The following is a 20,361-nucleotide window of genomic DNA, read 5'->3' as shown; positions in this document are numbered from 1 at the left end:
TGGGAACAGCCTGGGGGCCGGGCGACAGCCGGGCTGGGGGCGGGGCGGCGTGGGCCGGAGGCGCTGGAGGAGGGGAGCGGAAGGTGGGGGAGCGGGGGCGCTGCGGCGGGCGCGCATGGGGGCGGCTCTTCGCAGAGTCGCGAGTCGCGGCGGCTCTTGGGCGCAGCTCCCTGCAGGCGGCGGGGGTCGCGGGCTCGCGCCGGGCGGGGGAAGGTCCCTGGGCGGCCCGAGGCCGGCCGTGCGGGCGCAAGAACGGATGGAGAGAGGCCGGCATGCTGCCTCAGGGTCCGGTGTGGACCCGGAGTTTCGGGAGGTGAGTGTGCGGGCTGGCGGAGTCTCCGACGGGGAGGAGGATGGGCGGGAGGCTCTTAGGGGGTGGACCCTGGGGAGGATCCTGGGGGTGGATCCTAAGAGGGGTGGACCCTGGGGAGGACCTTGGAAGGGTGGGCTGTGGGAGGGATGGACCCGGGGTGGGGTTGCGTCCTGGGGGAAGACCCTGGGAGGGGAGGACCCTGGGAGGGGAGGACCCTGGGAGGGGAGGACCCTGGGAGGGGTGACCACGGGGGTGGGGTGGGCCCTGAGGAAAATCCTGGAGAGGGGAGCGTCGGCTGGGACGGAGAGAATTTGCCAGGAAGATCGTAGAGGGGGCCGATGGGGGGTGGGGAGAGAACACTATGGGGGGGCCTTTGGGGCCCCCCAGGGGAGGAGAGGACCCTGCGATGGCAGAAGACCCTTGTTGGGTGCAGTTTCTTTGTGGAGGGAGAACTTCCCTTGAGCGATCAAGGGGTCAGACAGAGCTGCTGGTTTTGGAGGCCTTTCCTGGGAGGTTCTGCTGGGGAAGCTGACCAAGCTGACACACACGGCTCCCCTTGTCATTGCTTTGCGAAAATATTTACATAAATTAGAGTTACGTAGAGGAATTATTTGCTTCAGGTTGTAAAACAGCAGATCTGAGTGTTTCCCTCTAATGGAGCCTGACACTCCCCACTAGTATCCCATCCAGGACCGTCGCTCACAGGTCTCCTCAAGTGCAGGTGCCCAGGGGACACAGACCCGCAAGACGGCTGTGGACAGAACGGGACTCGGGCAAGTCCTGAAGTCACAGCGCCCGGGACCCAAATGGAGTGTGCTCCACTTTGTAGGAGCGCCTCCGAGAAAGGGAAGCGACATTCAGGAAGAGCCTGCCTACTCTATCTGCCAGCCTTCGATCACAGGCAGATCCTTTTTGGTTGAATATTCCTCCTGATCCCAGCTCTGGTTTCCTCTTTTTTCTTTATTGCTTGCAGTGTTTTCAAGTGGATTCCTGTGTATGTGGATTCCGGGATTCTTTTGGTTGCAAGTGACAGAAAGCCGGTTCAGATTAGCTTTAACCACTGGGATGTTTATGTGCTTGTGCAGCTGAAGTTGGGACTGTCTTCCTTCCCTTCTTTCCCTTTTCTCCAGGCCAGCTGGATGCTGTGCACGCTTCCGTCCAGCCAGCTCCAGGACTACCATCCGTTGACCTGACCTGGGTCAAGGGCGGAGGTGGAGTGGAGCTGGGTGGGTGGAGGGTAGAGCTGCTGCCTGCCCGAAGGGAAGTGACGTGGTTGGGACCAGAAGAATGACAGGTGGAGGCCGCCAGGAAAACGGGGGGGGGGGGTCTCATCACTGTGGGAGGGGAATCAGCCTGGAGAGTTCTGAGCTGTCTGCTCCTATCAGTCTCAAGACAGTAGAGGGAGGAGAGGGTCCTCTCCAGAGAAGCCTCCGTAGTCCTAAGCACCACCCCACCCTCTAGAAGCTCCTGCTGTTGACTGTCCTGCCCAAGGGCATGCTCACTTTTGGTAGTGGCTGAGGTAGGGGACCCACTTGGAGCCTGGCCTGCCTCCCGGCGTGCTGATGGCCCTGCAGCCCGTCCTGGGGAGGGAAGCCATCAGTCAGCACCTGCCACAGGTGAAAGTGAAAGAGCATTGCACCGAGCATCACCGAGAACCCGGCAGGACCCATGGCAGGCGCAGAGTGAGACGTGGGCGAGGCCGTCCTAGAGAGGCCTGGAGACCTGTACCCTGCCTGGTGGCCTCTCTGCACCACCAGACTCCAGAAAGGTCTTCAGCACGGGCGCGCCCACTCCTTCAGCTGTGAAGGAGTCTTCAGCGGGGGTCTGAGCCCCCGCCTGGGAGACACCAGTGTTCTCTGAGGGTTTTCCTCCTTGTGTGGAAGCGCCTTCCAGTGGTGATGGTGTCTGGGGCGGGGCTAGGGCCAAGGGTAAGGGCCTAGGGCCCGAGCAGTGGGCAGGGCTAGATGGTGGGCTGGGTGCTGAGAGGTCAGTCCCTGTGCCAGCTCCCAGAGTTAAGGGGGCACCTTTGTCTTGGCACCTTTTTATTTTGGAGTGTTCTGAGCTCTTTATAAAACCCACTTGTTCTTTCTCCCCTTAACTCGGAGTGTGTGGGGGGCTGTGGGATCGAGTGCCTTGCCTGGAGGTTGGCAGTCAGTGCAGCTGGGAAATCATTGCCTAGACTTGGGGTCTGGCCCGCCCCCTCCAAGCCCGGCAAGAGGAAGGCGCTGTCACGATGGAGGAGTCGGAGAGGATTAGCCAGAGGGCCAGCGCCAGCCAAGATGGGCAGCTCCCAGCACGCCGCAGACCGGGGTGGTGTTCTTCCGGCCCTCGGGGCAGAGCTGGGGGGCAGCTCAGGGGTCCCTGAGAAGGCAGGTGCTCTGGCACTCTGTAGCCACCGGCCTCCCTGTCACGCCTGATTGTCGGTCCTCACCTCTGTGGTCTGCGTGACCGGGGAGATGGGTAGCCGTGTGGATCTTCAGCACCCAGCTCTGAACCAGAGGGGCCTCCGGCCCGGGCACCAGCCCCGGGCCCTGATGCGTGTGGGCTGCTGGGCCACGGTCGGAGGTGAGAACATGACCATGTGGGGCGGCTGACGCCGACCCCCAGCTCAGCAGACCCCAGCCTGGGTGGCCCAGGAGTAAAGGGCTGGAAGCAGGGAGAATAAAAGTGCGTCTGTTCATCAGCTTATTTTTAGGCGTGTTATGTAAGTGGCTTCATCTCAGCGCCACGTAGGGAGGGGGGTCTCAGATTTAATTACAGGATGACAGCCTTGCTTTTCAAGCAAGCTGTTCTCCTGGCAGGCAGGCACAAGGGTTTGTGAATTTTTGCTAAACAGAAGGAGTCCTTTCTGAGGTGGCCACCCAGCAGAACTTTGAAGGGCTTTCACCTCCGTGTCTCTTTCTGCCTAACCTGGTTTCTGCCGAGCTTGGCCTAAGGGGTGGCCATTCGGCTCAGATCACAGGGACATGTGTGCTTGCTTGGCAAGGGGGCCATTTCTCTCTTCCTCCGCCTTCCTCCTTCCTCCTGGCTCTCAGAGAAGGAGCCAGCCAATCCAGACTCCTCCTCCTTTTCTCCTTCCTGGATTAAAGCACTTGTAATCGGTAACCAGAAAGTTCCAGGGCCGGAGGGACGGGCCTACCTAGCAGGACCTCACCTTTCCCATCTGCCCCGCCTGCACTGCTGACCCCGTCCACACCAGGTGCCCCGGGTGACTGGCCTGGGCCAGGGTTATGGCACAACCGTCCGATTGTGTCCAGAGGACTGTTTTCTGGGTCCTGGCCAGGCCCACGTTCTCCGTGACTGTCCGCAGTATCAGCAAGAAAGCTTGGAGCCGCCTTGAGCTGGAAGCTCGCAGGCCTGGGGGAGTCCTGCCTCCTGCCAGCAGGAGGGTCACCTCAGCGGCCTCCGGCACACCACGGCTTTGTCCAGCACAAAAGGACAGCCGCGTTTCCTGCCCCTGCGTTAGGCCTGGTGTCTACCGGCTGGGTGTGCCGGTGAGGGAGTGGACGCAGACTGGAGGCAGAGCCGGTTACCAGGAGCCAGTCAGCGGCACAGCCCAGCGGGGCTTGGGCGCTCCCCCGGCCTCTGTGAGCCCCCGGCGGGGGGAGGCGGGCAGAGCCTCGGGAGACTCGCAGTGCAAACGGCAGGAAAAGCACCGAGAGCTGTGCCTGGCACCTAACGAGCCCGCAGATGTTTTAGAGATTATTGTCAATAGCCCTTAGACGGACATTTCTGGAAAACACCCAGATGCCCCGTAGAAAGGCACATGAAAAGCTGCTCTTTAAAAAGTGGGGATTCCTCCAGGAGACTCCCCAGCCCTTACGTGTGGGCTGTGCGTGGCCACCGCCTTCCCGAGAGCGCGGGAGACGCTGACGAGCGCTCCTCAGCTGGGGAGCCAGCTCGCGTCCCTGTGACCCCATGTGGCCCTGATGTGATGAGAAGGCCCTTCAGCTCTGTGGTCTTCCTCCAGGAACCCATCACCTCAGTGTAAGCTCCATAGGAACATCACACACGTCCCCATGGAGGGCCCGCCCAGCACCTCGTCCAACACCCCCCAGAACTGCCGGGCCCCCCGAAACCAGGGACGGGAGAGACGGCTCAGCCCAGAGGCGCCTGGGGAGACGTGACGACCAGGGGAGAGAGAGGGTGTGACAGGAAAACCAAGGAAACCTGAACAGAGTGTGGACTTGTGTTAACAACAGCGAGCCAGACTGGTTCCTGATTTGTGACGCGGGCCGTGCACCGGCGGGAGGGGTTGACGGCAGGAAACGTGGGGTGGTGTATCTTTGCAATAATGGTGTAAATTGAAAACTGCCCTGAAATTAAAAGTTTATTAAAGGGAGAGGGGCACCAGCTTCCGTGCAGCCTGCAGCCCCCCCCCCCCAGAACCCCGCCTCTGCGGGGCCAGCAGGTGGAGCAGTGACCCTGTCCCCACAGAGGGTGCCCTGGGCCAGGTCTGTGGACAGCAGGACAGGAGTGGAGGCCAAGTTAGGGCGGCCGCTCTCCTGCCACCCCGGATGGGGGCTGTCTCCCTCCCCCCTCCCCCGCAGTTTACTCACATTTGCACTTTCCCCAAAACCTGCTCATCCTTGACCTAAACGCAGTTTAAAGACTTTCTCCACTGTGGTCAAAACGTTGGCCCTACACGGGACAGATTCAGCCTGGGCCTGGAGGGATCTGTGCTCTACCTTGTCTGTCCCCGAGGGAGCACAGACGTGGGGGCACAGGGCGTGCCCGGGAAGGGACTCTGTCCCCAAGATCTCTAAGGTCTCTAAGGCCCGGAGCTTGCTTGGCGGACACACACACAGGAAGATGGAGAAGTGCAGGACAGGCTCAGGTGTGGCCTCCTGGCCCATGGTTGCCGGGGCTCAGCGTCACCTAGAACGTCTCCCCAGCTTCCCTGGGGGCCAGGCCGGCGGGAAGGCCTGAAGGGGTTCCTCGCGGGTGGAGGAGACGGAGGTGCTGGCCGCGTGGCAGGGCTGGGGGCCGCGTGGCAGGGCTGGGTGGGAGAGGTTCCCCAGCAACCGGCCCCCTTACATAATCCGCGCGCCTCGGCATGACTCCAGGGGCCGTGGGAGGCGGCGCGGGGGTGAGCGCCAGGGCGCGAAGAGGCTCCGACTTTCTCGGGGCTCCTCCCCCCTCTGCATGTCAGCGTCATCCCGCGTCCGCCAGCTCCCGCACCCACCTGCTGATCGTTCCCGGGTAGCTGACAGTGCAGATTTAAATAGTCCCGTCCCTGGGCCTCCCTGGCGGGGTCGGGTGGGGAGGACCCTCGGGGAGCCACTGAGACAACGAGGCCCCAGACACAGACGCAGGCTGCCCTGGGCTCGCTCCCCCTCCGCCCCGAGCCGCAGTCTTCGTGCCCTTCTCTCTGCCTCTCATCAGACTCGAGCGGCCCCGACAGTGATGGGAAAGGTGGTTTGGAGCAGAGAGGAGGGGACTTGTTCTCTGGAGTCGGGGCTCGGGGCTGCCCTGGGAAACGGGGTCTGGCCTGTCCCGGCGGCCCTCCCCGTCGAGGCAGCCCCCGCCCCCGGGCGCTGCCTGGCGCACACAGATGGCCCCCCTGCCCAGGGTTGCTGCTTCTAATTTCAGCTGCCGGAGGCTCCGCTCGCTCTTTTTTTATTCCATGTTTATTTAAAGCCGGATTTTAAAATGTTGTCTTCAGCCCTGAAATCTGACTTTTTCTTCTCGCTGCAGATCCTGAAACCCCCGGGCGGCGTTGAGGCCCACTCGGGCTCGGCCTGTGGGTGGCCCGCCGGGGGTCAAAGCTGCCCTGCTGTCCGGCGTGCACATGGACATCTGCCAAAACTGGTCCAGCGGTGTGTCCCTGGTTCCCGACTGCGGCCGCCCTGTCGTCTCCCTGTCTAGGGTGACTCCTTATGCAGGGGGCTCTCCTGGGCCAGGTGTGTCCCCTGGACGTGGCACAGGGACATGTGAGGTCCCGTCCCCTTGGGTAGCACATGAGTATAGTTATCCTCTGCTGCGGCTCACCCTAGAATGTGCTAGAATAACTGTGATATAAGCGGCCAGGTAGAGAGCAGAGCGGGCCAAGGGGCCAGGCTGGCTCCGGTGCCCGGGGCGTGTGCAGGTGGACACCCGTGGGGGACAGAGGATATTTGGCTACGAGCTCCTGGAGCAAATGGTAGGGAATTCTGGGAAGAGGAGTCTGGGGTCTTGGGGAGAGCGATGCCCATAGTCCAGGTCCACAGGGCAGCCAGACCGAGAAGCCACAGAAGCACCTGGCCTCTGGCAAGGGCTGGGTGGGCAGCGGGCTGGGGACGCAGCGGGCTGGGGACGCTGGGCCAGTCCCTTCTGCGGTCCCTCCGGGACACAGGCTGCAGCTGGGGCTCCACATCTCGAGGAGCCAGGCCACCACCACGCTTTCAGATCCCAAAGAAGTGTGGAGTCTCAGAACTGCTTCCCCGGCAGGTCTGGTCGGAAGGTGACATCACTTTGAGAAAAATCATTTTAGTTTTCCAGCTTGAGAATATGATTTACGCCATCAGGCTTTTCTCTTTCTCTCTCTCAAGAGTTGGAAGAAACAGACATTTTTGCAGAGGCTCCTGGAAACTTTGGCTGTTGCCTGGATGTCCCTATGAAAAGAACATTCCACCCGTGGGGAAAAACAACTTAAACAGCTTGGGGTGACATTTAACCTCCACGCCGACCATGTGGCCTTTACAGAGTGCCACTCTGTGGGGACAGAAGCGAGGCCTCAGGGGAGCTCGGGCAGCTCTGCTGTTAATTCACACCCAGATTCCGAGACTTTCTCTGCACCGCAGGTGCCAACAGTCCTTTGTGCGGCCTCAGGGCCTGGTGTGTTGGGTTCAGTTGTAATTTTCCTTCATTCTTTGGCCTGCAGAGTTCCTGCTGGGAAACGTCAGTGACCTTGATTCTGCATCAGGAGAGTAAAAGCCGACACTCTTCCTGCGGGGACACAGGCTCCTTGTTGGAGAGCCGACGTGGGATTTCAGTGCAGCGTGGCTGGGAAGTTGAGCTGGTAATTTGCAGGCGGTTGGGACAGGTCTGGTCTGACTGGGAGTGTCAGTCCTAGGACAGCCCTGCGTGGCTTTGCTGGACGGGCACCCCCCTGTCGTCTGAGGGAGGTATAGAGGCCGAGGGTGCAGGTGCATTTGAGTTTATGCCGAGCTCCGCCTGCAGGAGCAGGGGGCCTGACAGCTGGGCCCCCTGGTCTGCGGAGAGGAGGCGGGGCGCTGGCCTGGGCCAGTGGGCAGGGACTGGGCATCGGGGAGCCTTCACTGCCACCTGGTGGACGGCCCAGAAAGGTGATGGGGACTGGTGCCCGGTGCAGAGAGACGTGGCCCAGGCAAGGCAGGGATGTGCAGAGCATCTTCGAGGACAGCCGGGTGGACAGGCTGCAGGAATGGGTGGGATGGTGACAGGGACAGGGCAGCCATGGACTCCGGTCGTGTCAGTCGTCGTGCTTGCCCCTGAATCTGGGCAGTCGGCCGGTGGCTGCAGGGCTCCGGGTCTGAGGGACGGGAAATTCTCTGATGATGTTCGAGGCCCCGCGAAGCCATAGACCTCCGGGAGCCTGTCCTCCTGGGGCCCAGCGAGGAAGGAAAGGTCATACGTGTGAGAGAGGATGGGGTCCCCTCCCCTGACAGCCCTGGCTGTGACCCGTATCTTCAGAAGCCCCTGTGACCTCGTGTTTGAAGACTGAGGTGAAGATCACATAACAGAGGAAGCGTTTTCGAAGTGTGCAGCTCCGTCCCCATCACAGGCGTCGAGTGCGTTCACCGCGCCCTGCGCCCACCTCCCCCATCTGGTTCCGGAGCACTGTCATCCGCTCGAAGGGAGCCCCGTCCCGCCCACGGCTGGCGCCTGCTCTGTGCATCCGTGGGCTTCTCGTCAGTGCGATCCTACCCCGTGTGACCTTTTGCGTTTGGCGCATTTCTTGGGGGTCCACCGTGTGGCAGCTCCCTGGTCCTCTTCACGGCTGAGTACTATGCGCCGCGTGCTGTCCGTCCACGGTGGGGCCGCGGGAAGGTCTGCGCCTTCGGGGGACCGTGGGCGATGCTGCCGCCAACCCGCACGCGCACGTTTCTGTTGGAACGCTGTTTTCAGGTCCGTGGCGTGTGTCTCCAGGGGTGGGCCTGCTGGGTCACGTGGTGACTCTATGTTTAGCTTTTTGAGGAACCACCCAGCTGTTCCTCCTGGTGACTCACGATCGCACATCCCCACCAGCACGGCGCAAGGGCTCGGATTTCTCCGCTTCCTCACCGGCTTTGTGATTTGTTTTTTGGTTCTGGCCATCCTGGTGGATGGGAGGTGGTGTCCCAGTGTGGTTTTGATTTGCATTTCCCTGAAGCCTCGTGACAGTGGGCACCTTGGCACGTGTGTGGCGCTTTCCTTGGAGGAGCCAGACTTCTCTAGAATTTCGTTATTTCAGAACTCCATCAGGGAAGTGAGCCCTGGAGGCCAGACAGCCGCTCTCAGAGGCTTCTGACCAAAACTCGGCCCCCGTCCCCCCAGCTACCGAAGGGACTCCCTGGACCCGGTTCAGCTGCGTCCTGCAGCCCAGGCAGAGCCCCAGAAGCAGCAAGGACCACGGGCCACTCTGTGAGCTGAGCAATTCCTGGGTGCATTCCAGATGGAGCCCCCTGGCCTGAAGACGGTCCCGGGCTGTCCGGCATCTGAGATGTCTTCGAGGACCTGCAGCCCCTCCCCTGCCCGGTGCTCTCAGGGAAGAAACAGGGCAGTTGCCCTCAGACACGCAGAGTAAATGGAAGTGCTGACCTGTTGCCCGCGGATGCTTTGGGTGGGAGCCCAGACCGTCTGTGGCCCTGGCAGGACCGGGCTGCCAGGTGGTGTCTGGGAGCCAGGGAGCCAGGCTCCAGCAACCTGCCCAAGGCCTCTGACCACCAGCCCCCAGGACAGGTGGGGTGGGACCAGGCTTCAGCCTTGTCACACAGAGGCCAGGACCTGGGAGGGGCTTTCCCTGGGCCACGAGGCCTCCCTCTCCCCACCCAGGGCCCTGGGCCGCTGCACCTGCATCCTGGTGGTCAAGAGCCTCAGGCTTGAGCAGCATCGGGCTTTGTCAGGAGATCGGGTAGGTGACTGGGGACGTGGAGAGCTACCTGGTCCATCTAGCGGCCCCCGACCCTGGGGTCATGCTGCCACTGCACCACGGCCCTCCCGGCCTGCCCAGATGCCTCCCACCCCGGGCCCGGCCCTCCCTGTCCTCTGGCGGGCCATCTTGCCCAACCGTGGTGAGGAACCCGGAGCCAGGAAGGGGGGTCTGATGGTGCACACACATGGTCTTCGGCAGAGGGTTTAAGCCGTGGGAGCCACTGGAGGCCTCTTTCTCCTTGCCGTATGCCCAGGCCCTTCGAAGGCTGTGTATCGAAGGGGGCCTGCTGGAAGCTTCCTCACCGCGGCCCCCCCCCCTCCCCCCGGCAAAGAGCTGCCAATATCGAAGGCCCATGATTCAGATTTTCTCAAAGCAGGCGCAAGCAACGCTCCCGACGGCTCTCAGATGCTCCAACAGGGCGAGCTCTGTATTTTGTCCTTTTCCTAGTTTGTAGTGGGCACCCTGGCCTGGCGCCTGCTACTCCATCCTAGGCAGTGGAAGTCTGTTTCCCGAGTCTAAAATTCTAATTTGCTTCCAGTAGTTCATTGCTAGTAAATAGAAATACGTATGGAATTTTATACAGTGACCTGGTAGTCCATAAGCTCACTAACCTGCTGGTTAGTTCTCACAGATTTCCTGTAGATTCCTTCGGGGTTTTTTTTGTTTTTTTTTTTTTAAGATTTTATCCATTTATTTGACAGCGAGAGCAGGAACACAAGCAGGGGGAGTGGGAGAGGGAGAGGGAGAAGCAGGCTTCCCGCTGAGCAGGGAGCCCGATGGGGGCTCGATCCCAGGACTCTGGGATCATGACCTGAGCCGAAGGCAGACGCCCAACGACTGAGCCACCCAGGCGCCCCATCCTTCGGGGTTTTCTACATACATAGTCATGTTGCCACAACTAGAAACTTATCTTTCTTCCTTCCCAACGTGTGTGCATTTGATTTCTCTCCTGATGCTGCTGACTAGGACCCCCAATGTGATGTTGAATAGAAGTGACCAGAGGAGTCCCCTTGCCTGGTTCCCCGTCCTATGGGGGAAGAGCATTCAGCCCTTTGCCATCAAGCATGCTGTTAGCTGTAGGGTTTTGCAGATGCCTTTTATAAAGAAGTTCCCTCTTTTCCTAGTTTGCAAAGTTTTTTTTAATGCTAGATGTTGAATTTTGTCACATGCTTTTCTTGCATCTACTGAGATGTCATCAGACTTTCTTCTTTAGTCTGTTGATATTGTGAATTACATTGATTGATATCTGTATGCTGAATGAACCTTACATTTCCAGGATAAACCCCTACATTTCCAGGATAAACCCCATTTGATTGATCCCAGAATCAAGTTATTCCAGGATGAAGAGCCCTTCTTACATATTGCTGGATTCGGTTTGCTCCTGTTTTGCTGAGGATCTTGTGTCTGTGTTCATGCCGGATGCTGGTAGAGTATGTTGAGAAGCACTCCCTCATCGGCTTTCCCTGAGTTCGTGCAGAATTGCTATGATGTCTCCCCTTGGTGTCTAGCGGGACTGCATTTCTTTAGCAGACATGAGTGCGCGCCCCATCCGGGCAGCCTCGACGAGCTGTCTGGTGTGTGGTTTTCAAGGAATTGGTCCCTTTCTTCTAGATTGATGAATTCACAGGCATAAAACTAATATTTTCTTAATGTTCTTTTAATGTTTACAGGGTCTCTAGTGATGGTTGCCTTTCATTCCCAATGTTGTAATTTGTGCCTCCTTTGTCCCGGTCAGTCTGGCTCAGGCTCATCAAATTGACTGAGCTTGCCAAATAACTGCGTTTTGCTGTCACTGATTTTTCTTTCATGTTTTTGTCTTCATTGATTTCTGCTGTTATTTCCTTTGTTCTGATTACCTTGGATTTAATTTGCCCCTTTTCTAATTAATTAAGGTGAAAGTTTAGCTCATTGATTAGAAACTTTCCTTTTAAAAAAATATGCATTTAGTATTATGAATTTCCCTCAGAGGAAAAGTGCTACTTTAGCTATAGTCCACAAATGTTAATGTTTTAATTTTCATTCACTTAAAAAATATTTTCTAACTTCTCTTTTGAATTCCTCTTTACCCCATTGTTTAATATCTGTGGATCTTTCAGAGACCTGTCATTGATTTCCAGTCATTACCTTATGGTCTGAGAACATACTTTGTAGGATTTCAGTTTTTTTTTTTTTTTTTTATTTTGTTCAGGTTTACGGGATGGCCCAGAACACGGTGCGTGTTGGCGAGCGTTCCGTGTCGCGTGAACAGAACGTGCGCTCTGCCGTGGGCGAGTCGGTCCGGCTGGTCTCCATCCTCATCCTGGAAGGCTGGCTGCCTGGTGTCCAGCCTCCAAGAGATGGTCCGTCCTTCGGTTCTGCTGCTTGTGCGTTGGAAGTGCTGTGGTCCTGTGGGTACTCGGACTGCGATGCCTGCCTTTGTCACGTGACGTCCCCCCCCCCCCGTCTCGGTGATATTCGTCTTGAAATCCACGCCGTCTGATGCTGATGTGACCATTGCAGCTTTCCCCAGATTTGCGTCTCCCAAGATACATTTTCCCCATCTTTTTATTTTTTTCCTGTCTTTATATAAAAGTGGGCTTCTTAGACATGGCACAGTCAGGCTTTTTGTTTTTTATTCACAATCTGTCTTTAATTGGTGTGTTTGGACTGTTTATATTTAATGTGGTTATTAAGAACTGATTTTAGATCCACCACTTTATTGTTCTGTCTGTCCCTCTGTTACCCCTTTCCTGCCTTCTTTCGGATTGTTTGAAAACCTTCGGATTTTTGGCTGCATCTGTGTGTACGTGTGGTCACACTAGGGGTTTCCGCTACACGCCCACCCTTCCGCAGGGGATTTGGAGTTAACTGCAGACGCCTTACCCCCTCCCTTCACGTCACAGCTGTGGGCATTCACAGGTGTTGAAAACCCCACCAGTGTTTGAATTTTTGCTTTCAGCAGTCACATACATTTTTAAAAACCTGAGAGGGAAAATTATCTTTTCTATTTACTCAGATATTGACCATTTCTGTTGTTTTCCCCCCATTCCTGAAGACACACATGTCCATGTGGCATTATTTTCTGGCGGCCTGAAAAGTGTCCTCAGTAGCTCCTTTCGAGCAGGTCTGCACAACCAGCTCTTTCCCTTTGCTGAAGAGTGTCCTCGCTTTTCCTTCCTCCCCAAAGCTCTGGGCTGACGGTTGTCTTCAGAGACTTTCAAGACCTGCTTCCCCATCTTCTGGCCCCTGTGGTTTCTGATCCCAGTGCTTGTTCGGATCATTGTTCCTCTCTACAGCTTTCATTTCCACCTGGAGCCTTCCAGATTTTTTTTCTTTGCCTTCAATTTTTAGCAGTTTAATTATGATATGTCTAGGCACGGCTTACTTTGGATTGGCCCTGTTGGGGGGTCACTGCAATTCTTGTCTGTAAGTTGAAGTCTTTCCTCAAATGTGAGAACTTTTCGGCCAGTCTTTCTCCAAAAAAATTTTTTTCCTGCTATCATGTTCTCCTCTCTTGGGATTTTAGTAACACAGCGTTGGACCTTCTCATCCTGTCTCACTGGTCCTGAGGCATGGACTTGCCCCGAGGCATGGACTTGCCCCACACTTCCGTCTCTTCTCCAGACCAGATGATTTCTGTTGGCTGATCGTCCAGCTCATAGAGTCTTTCCTTGGACACCTTTCTGCAGTTGAGCTTGTTAATTTTTTGTATTTTTGGTATATTTTTCAGTTCTGAAATTTACATCTTGTTCTTTTGTATCCTCTCTACTCCGCAGCTGAGATCTTTCCATCTGTTTCCAGTGTGTTTAACTTTACCTTCTGTGACATAGTTCTGATAATCCCGCCACCTGGATCTGCGTTGGCATCTGCTGATTGTCTTTTCCCTTGGAAGCTGGTCACGTTTTCGTGATTCTTTGTTCTAATCCGGCATCTTGGCTGCTGTGTTGTGTCGACTCCGGGTCTGTCATGATCCTCTGGAGAACAAGGATTTTTGTCCCAGCAGCCTGTCAGCCTGGCTGCTTCAGACCACAGCTTCTTCCGGCCTCCAGTGGCCACTCTGAGCTTCGACTGTTCTTGTGCACGTGGACGTGGACAGGGCAGCAGGGACCCCCTCCTGAGTTTGTGGCCAGTGAGTGACCACAGAGAGGAGCTGGCACCTCCAGAAGCCCGTGTTGTCAGGACAATGCCCCACACTCTGCCTGATGTCCCCCAATTCTCTCCCTGGGTAGGGCAGGGTTTCAGGGAGACCCTATGGGGTGGATGTAGGTGGGGAGGGGGCCTCCCTAGGGCAGGGCACACAGGTGGGCCAGGGAGACCCCATTCCGTAACTGGGTGCCCAACCTCATCCTGGGTGGTGCCCCCATCTCATCCTGGGTGCCCCCGCCTCCCCATCCCCTGCTTTTAAACTTTCATGCTGCCTGTACTGGGGACAAATGTGCATCCCACCAAAATGGTCCCCGAGCCCGGTCCTCACCCCTCCTCCCTGTCCCAGGCTTGTCCCAGCTCCCCAAGTAGTCCTCTCTAGTCTGATGGCCCCATGGCCCCCCTGTAGGCCTCTCCCACCTGTTTCCCTAGCCCCCACTGATCTTGGGCAGGATACCAGCTCTGCCACCAGGGGCTTGAACTCAGTTCTCACTTGTCTATAGTGTTCCTGAGGGCTATGCCCTGTAGATTAAAACAAAGTTGCGTCAGGGTCACGTAACTGGTATTTTAAGACCAGGGTTCAGTGCTGGGCAGGATCAATGTGAGGCTCATCCTAGCAGGAGGGGTCATCCCGGCCCCCCTACACACACACACACACACACACACACACACACACACACGGGCTGGCAAGCCAGGCAACCTCTAGGGCCAGAGCCTAGGAGTCAGCTCAAGGTCATGCTGGGTTTCAGGGCAAAACCTCCCTAGGTGAACAGAATAAATGTGTAAACAGAGAAAAGGTGATTAATTGGTACGTAAGATCTAACTTCTTGGACAGTGCGAGAGGACAAGATTCCCTCCCCAACTTTTGGGCTGTTTCAGGAGATGGGGGTGCCCCTCGCCCAGGTCAGGACGCCCAGGCTGCTTGCTGTGTTCCCCATGCCAGGGAGCGGGCCATGCAGACCCAGGCGGGTTCTCCAGGCGCTCACCAGGGGGGCAGTTGGAGCCCTGACATCCCACCATGCAGCTCCCGTAACGAAGCCCTCAGGGAGGCCAGCCTGTGACTGCAAAGGGCAGGCTTGCAGACAACCCCGAGCTCTGGGGTCCTGGGGAGCAGACAGAAAGGAGAGGGGTCCACCCTGCCAGTGGGGTCTGCACCTCCCCCAACCAGGCCGTCCATTCCCTCCACGCTCTTGGACCGGCAGCTGCAGAGTGGGACAGGGTCGCTGGATGGAAAGGCTGCCTGCTCCTCCTTGTCTCTCAGAACTGCCCTCAGGGCCATTGTGCAGTCTTGGGGGTGGCTGGCTGTGTTACCAGAAACATGGGTGGGGCCCAGCAGCCAGCCTGGCACCGGCAATGCCAGTTTCCTGCAAATTTCCCCAAATTACCTGGCAGAGAGCCCTCTCCTGGCTGAGGCCGGCATTACACCTCCAAATCCAGGTTTTCAGCTCGGGTCTCACCCCCACCCCCCGGGGCAACTCGGCTGCATCCCATCATGCCCTCCGACTGAAGGGCACGGAAGCCCCCATAGGGGGGACACCCCCCATCCTTCTCCTTGCTGTCGCCTGCTCACTCCCTGGGGCATCTGGCTTCCCATCTGGGTACTGGGACTCCAAACGAGCCCCCCTCCTGGAGGAGGTACCCAACTGACCAGCCTCCCTCACCCCGAGGGGCCTGAGGCCGGCCTCAGTGAATGAGGGGACCGCCAGTGTCTGTTCCACGGGAGGGGGACCAGGACCCTACCCTGCACCTTGCCACACGAAGCTGCCCTGAGGGGACGGCCAGAGCCCAGGGTGCGGTCAGGGCTGGAGCCCCGCCTGGCGCACTGAGGACCTTCACCTGCCCCCGCGTCCCCAGCCCCCACGTGGTGCTGCCGAGGCAGGCGCCCTCGAGTGAATGCCCTGTGAGGGTCAAGGGGCCGTATTTCAGGGACCCGAGAGGCGCGGAGCCACACTTTAACCCACCCAGGTGCTCCCGTGGACCCCACTCCATGAGGCGGCGGACCATGCAGGCATCAGCTTTAATACGGGGCTGACCTGTGGGGGGCTGGGAGGATCCCCCTTCTGTTCTTGTTGGGAGGGAGATGTCATCGGGATTGTCTAATACCAAGATGAGCCGTCAGCTAGAGCCGCGACCACCCCCCACAGCATCCGCCGGTCGGAGAGCCCCGGTGCCCAGCAGCTTCCCAGGCAACGGGGGCCGCACCCACCCGAGCGGGCCCGTCAGCACCTCCGGGAAGCCCTGGGAGACCACCGGCTCTCCAGGAACGTCCCTTTGCAGCGGGGCCGAGCTCCCGCTGGTGACGAGGGCTGGTCGGGGCTCCGCAGCCCCCAAGCCAGCAGGGGTGGTGCCCCTCCTCGCCGGCCCGACGCCCCCAAACACCGACACAGAGGACTGGTTTCCAGCCCTGAAGCGACACGGAGACTGGGCAGGTCAGGAAGCCAGGCCACGGCAGGGACTCCCTCACGGAAGCCGCCAGCCGACGGCAGCAAGAAGTGAGCGAAGGGCGGGCAAGGAAGTGGGTTCGACACGCCCTCCAAAGAAGAGAGCAAGCTGCGGAGAAGGCGGCCGTGGAGGCTCGCGGGGCCGGGGACAGGAGTGTGGCCAGCACCAGGAGCATGGGCCTGCCTGTGGCCGCGTGGGAGCCACAGCGTCAGAGGCCGTGTGTGGCCGGAGGGTCTGAATGTTGCCATTTAATCCAGAAATGAGAGCAAGACAGCAGCGCCAGGGAAGCGCCCCTCTGCAGTCACCCTGGGATGGAGGCCTGTGTGCGCCACGCTGCTCCGTCAGCACCTGACCGGCCTGGCCTGGCGCCGGCCTCCTGGGAGCCAGGCCAGGGCTGGCCACGCACCCAAACTGTGTGGGCCCCAGTCTCTGGGGAGTCCCCGCCAGTCCTGGAAGAGGAGGCCAAGTTACGAGGCTGCCACCAGTTCCACCTGCTTGGGCCTGGCCTCGCGGGGGACTTGCTCTGTGGAGGAAAGAAAGAGGTGTCTGTCGAGTAGAGAAGACCCCAAAGGCAGAAGGAAGGAGGGGAGGTGGCGAGGAGCCTGGTCCCACGCGGCGCGCTCCGGGCGGGGCCTGGCGTGAAGGAGGAACGGGGAAAGGGGCAGAAAGAAACACAGAGAGACCACCAGCCACATGGGGCCCCAGCGGCGAGTGACACCACAGGGCCCTACTATTCAGAGGACAGCTCGTCCTGGCCGGACGCGGCCTTTCCCCAGCTCTGCCTCTCTGAAGGGGGTCAGGCTCCACCAGGTCACCCCCACCCCAGAGACCCAGGCCCGACCCCAGAGTGAGGCCCGTGCTCCTGAGCTGGCTCCAGCAGGCCGCCTACCCAGCTGGGGAGGTGCGAACCAACCTCCACCAAGCAGGAAGCGAAGGACCTCGCGGCCCGGGCATTGCGCTTTGTTCTAGAACCCACTGTTCTCCAAAGGCATACCTGGTTTCCTTTCGGGAAGCGGCTCTGAAGGGACCTCTGGGAGCTCTATCTGCTCCTACAAGAAACAGGGCGGAGGCTGTAGGACGCCATGTGAATGAGAAGCCTCCCCGCCAAAGCTCCAGAGCGCCACATCCGCGGTGTCCGGCACCGCCGAGACTTGCATCACCCCAGGGGGCTTCCCTGGAGACCCCGGTTCACACCCTGGCCGTGTGAACACGCACGCACACGGGTCCCGGAGCTGCAGAGGCGCCCCGGCTGTGCTCACTCTGGGGCAGGAGCTGCCGGTCCCGAGGGGGCACTGGGCTGCCTTGGGGGCAATGCATGGCAGTTTACCTCCCAGCCGGCTCCCCTGGCAGCTCAGGGGGCACTTGGGTCCTCGGGAGGAAGGACATCAGGAGGCAGGTGCCCACGGGACACTGAAGGGCAGAGAGCAGCAACCCTAACTAGCTACTGCTCCTGCGGGTACGGGGGGCGGCGGGTGGGGGCCACAGTGAGCCCGTGGAGCCCTGAGGCAGTGGCCCAGAGATAGGGATCGCTGTCAGGGAGCGGACACAGGCCTCGGGGCCTGCGTGCGACAGTGAGTGACCTGGCCACAACGGGAAAGACCACTCGTGTGATCACGAAACCACACTCTGTCCCCCTGAAGGGTCTGAGCGAGGAGTCAGAGCATTTCTGCGCCGTCCAGGCACGCCTGGCTACACGCTGCCCCAGGCGCCTGCAACGTTCTCGGGTGGACAACCCAGGACACCGTTCTCTCCAGGCCAGTCTCCCCTGCTGTCAGCCAGGGACACAAGGAGACGGGGCCTCAGTGCAGGACAAATTCTAGTCGCTTTAGGAACACCAGCTGCAAAACCAGGATTGTGTGCTCATGTGACACCCGATGCAGGTGTTCACCCAAGGCCAAGGGCCATGACGGGCAGAAGCCTCCTGGGGGTCCGATCACCCGAGTGACGGTGCTCAGTCCTGGGAGGTCCGATCACCCGAATGACGGTGCTCAGTCCTGGGAGGTCCGATCACCCGAGTGACGGTGCTCAGTCCTGGGAGGTCCGATCACCCGAGTGACGGTGCTCAGTCCTGGGGGTCCTATCACCCGAGTGACGGTGCTCAGTCCTGGGGGTCCTATCACCCGAGTGACGGTGCTCAGTCCTGGGAGGTCCTATCACCTGAGTGTGCTCAGTTTGAGAGGTCCTATTACCTGAGTGATTGCATTCAGCTCCTCCAGGATGGCATCTTCATCTTCCTGAGTGAAGCTTCCTGCCAATAGCTCATCTATTTGCTGCAAACAGAAGAGCAGAGGTGAGGACCATGGCCAGGCTGGGGCAGGGGGTAAGTGGCCTCTTGTGGAGGAAGGAGACAACCCGGGGCTCAAGGCCCCCCCCTCACTCGAGGGCGGCCACTGGGCACTCACGCAGGTGGTAGGTGCGCTTGCAGGCTGGTGGAAGGTGGGGGCCCTGGAACCCAGCAACACCTACCCGCTGGTACTCCACGGCCTCCTGGGTCTCCTCCAGTATCCGCTCCACTTCTTCTATGGACATCACCTAATCAGGGCAGAGGGAGTCTCGTCAGTGAGGCACCAACAGAAGCCCTTGCAGTAAGGCCACCTGGGCCGGCAGGGCACAAGCCAGGCCACGCGGGCCACGACACAGTTCTGGTCGTTTCTGCCACAGGCTGGGCCCATGCACAGAGGCTCCAGGGCTCCGAAAAGACCCGTCTTTTCAGAAGCCTCGACTGCACTGCTCAGACTCCTGCTGGCCCTTCGCCCCAGAGCTCCGGGCACCCCAACCAGCCCTAGAAGGTCCAGGTAGAAATAAGTAAGAAGGTGTCAAAAACTCTCTCTGGGCAGCTGACTTGATTTCGTTTGGGTTCAAAGAAGTGCCTTGGCTTGCCTGGCAGGTCCAGCACCTGGTCAGAGGTGGTCAGAGACGGACGGAGGTCAGAGAAGCTGGGTGGCTGTGGCGCTCTGTGTAGCCCCTGCTGTCCACTCATCAGGAGATGGGGTGGGCTGGGCACGGCCTCTCTGGGCCTCACCCCCCCCTTTTGCTACCCACCTCTATGCCTCATCCTATGACAAGGCTGTGTTCACCTCCTCCAGGAAGCCCTCCCAGTTAGTTCACCACACCCTTCCTGCACCCTCACTGGACTTTTCTTCCAGTAACTTGAACATCTGTGCCCATCACCCCACTCTCAGGTCAATACCCTGGGTTTGTCCACCACCAACAGCATCACCTTCTCTCGGTAGCAACTGGCTTTCCCACGTTCCCAGCTGGCACCAACAGCTCCTGGCCAATGGCCTGGGCACAGGTGTGGCCTCGGGCACAAGCCCCGCCCCCTTATTCACCCAGCTCCCCTTCCTCTCTGCCCCCAGCCCTGCAAGGACCCACCTGATGCATCTTTTTCAGACACTCATTTCCAATCTGCAGCCCTTCGACCACCTTCATTTCAATCTGGGTGAACTCTATACTCTGGACCTGAGGATGCCAAAGCAGACCAGGTGGTCAGGGGCCTGCCTCCCCCACCTCCTTCTCCCCCCACTGCCTGCTCCGCCTACCATCGTTTCCAGGCTGGTGATTTGGTTTTCTGTCTTGTCCAGAAGCTGCTCCCGGTACCGCTTCTTCTTGAGCAGCAGCTTGGCCCGTCTGCAGAGGGAACCCGCACGGTGACCCGCCAGCCGTGCCCGTTGGCTGGCCTTACCCGGCACGCACCGGCCTCTCCTGGGCCTACCCCACCCCCTGCTCTAGGCCAACAGGGGACTGGAGCCCCTTTGCACAGCCTGCCCTGGGCCCCACTCACTCCTTCTTCCCGTCCCGCAGGAGCTGCCTGGCGATCTCGCGCTCCCGCTCCAGCTGCTGGGTGACCCTCTTCTGGTACTGCTTCAGCTTGTCCCGCTGCTGCTTCAGTTGCTGCGAGAGCGCAGGCCTGGGTCAACACCATGCCCTCGTTGTCCCGGGCCCCGCGCAGGCCACCCAGCACCCTCTAACACAGAGTTCTCCGTGGGGACAAAGGGCACATGGGCCAACGTCTGGAGACATCTGGGGCTGTCACCACTGGGGGGGGCCTGCTCCTGGCACCAGTGGGTGGAGGCCAGGGGTGCTGCTCAGCATCCTGCAATGCCTGGGACGCCCCGCACAGGGGGGAGGCAGCCCCAGGGTCCACAGCCCTGAGGCGGAGAGCCTGTTCTCAGATGCATCGCTGCACAGCACGGCTGGGGATGCTCGGGCAGAGAGCGGCAGGTCAGAGTGCACAGCATGGCTGGGGATGCTCGGGGGGGCGGAGAGCGGTAGGTCAGAGTGCACAGCATGGCTGGGGATGCTCGGGGGGCGGAGAGCGGCAGGTCAGAGTGCACAGCACGGCTGGGGGTGCTCGGGGGGCGGAGAGCGGCAGGTCAGAGTGCACAGC

General features: G+C 59.4%; 1 protein-coding gene and 1 long non-coding RNA gene across 3 annotated transcripts in view; one reads left to right on the top strand and one right to left on the bottom strand.

Moving 5' to 3' along the window:
* The first annotated feature begins 118 nt into the window (after window positions 1-118).
* LOC116647939 lies at window positions 119-15,449 on the top strand. 2 transcript variants are annotated; one of them, XR_004302423.1, is made up of 4 exons: window positions 119-313; window positions 6,011-6,216; window positions 7,176-7,313; window positions 11,596-15,449. It is a non-coding gene; the product is annotated as an uncharacterized LOC116647939 (long non-coding RNA). The 2 variants fall into 2 exon arrangements; XR_004302424.1 differs by having other exon boundaries at window positions 7,176-9,386.
* An 83-nt stretch (window positions 15,450-15,532) lies between these two features.
* The window catches only part of CHMP6 (charged multivesicular body protein 6), a 7,339-nt gene continuing 2,510 nt past the window's right edge, over window positions 15,533-20,361 (bottom strand). Inside the window, exons 2-8 of the mRNA XM_032429603.1 lie at window positions 19,756-19,865; window positions 19,514-19,601; window positions 19,347-19,433; window positions 18,438-18,503; window positions 18,161-18,241; window positions 16,966-17,020; window positions 15,533-16,494 (exon numbers count right to left, since the gene is read on the bottom strand). Coding sequence (XP_032285494.1) covers window positions 16,439-16,494; window positions 16,966-17,020; window positions 18,161-18,241; window positions 18,438-18,503; window positions 19,347-19,433; window positions 19,514-19,601; window positions 19,756-19,865 — 543 coding nt within the window. The 3' untranslated portion in view covers window positions 15,533-16,438. The remainder of the gene's footprint in view (window positions 16,495-16,965; window positions 17,021-18,160; window positions 18,242-18,437; window positions 18,504-19,346; window positions 19,434-19,513; window positions 19,602-19,755; window positions 19,866-20,361) is intronic.

This window comes from Phoca vitulina, unplaced genomic scaffold, assembly GCF_004348235.1.
Source record: "Phoca vitulina isolate PV1807 unplaced genomic scaffold, GSC_HSeal_1.0 scaffold41, whole genome shotgun sequence".
Classification (NCBI taxonomy): Eukaryota; Metazoa; Chordata; class Mammalia; order Carnivora; family Phocidae; genus Phoca; species Phoca vitulina.
The sequence above is the reverse complement of the archived record's forward strand: the minus strand, read 5'-3'. Positions and strand labels throughout refer to the sequence as shown.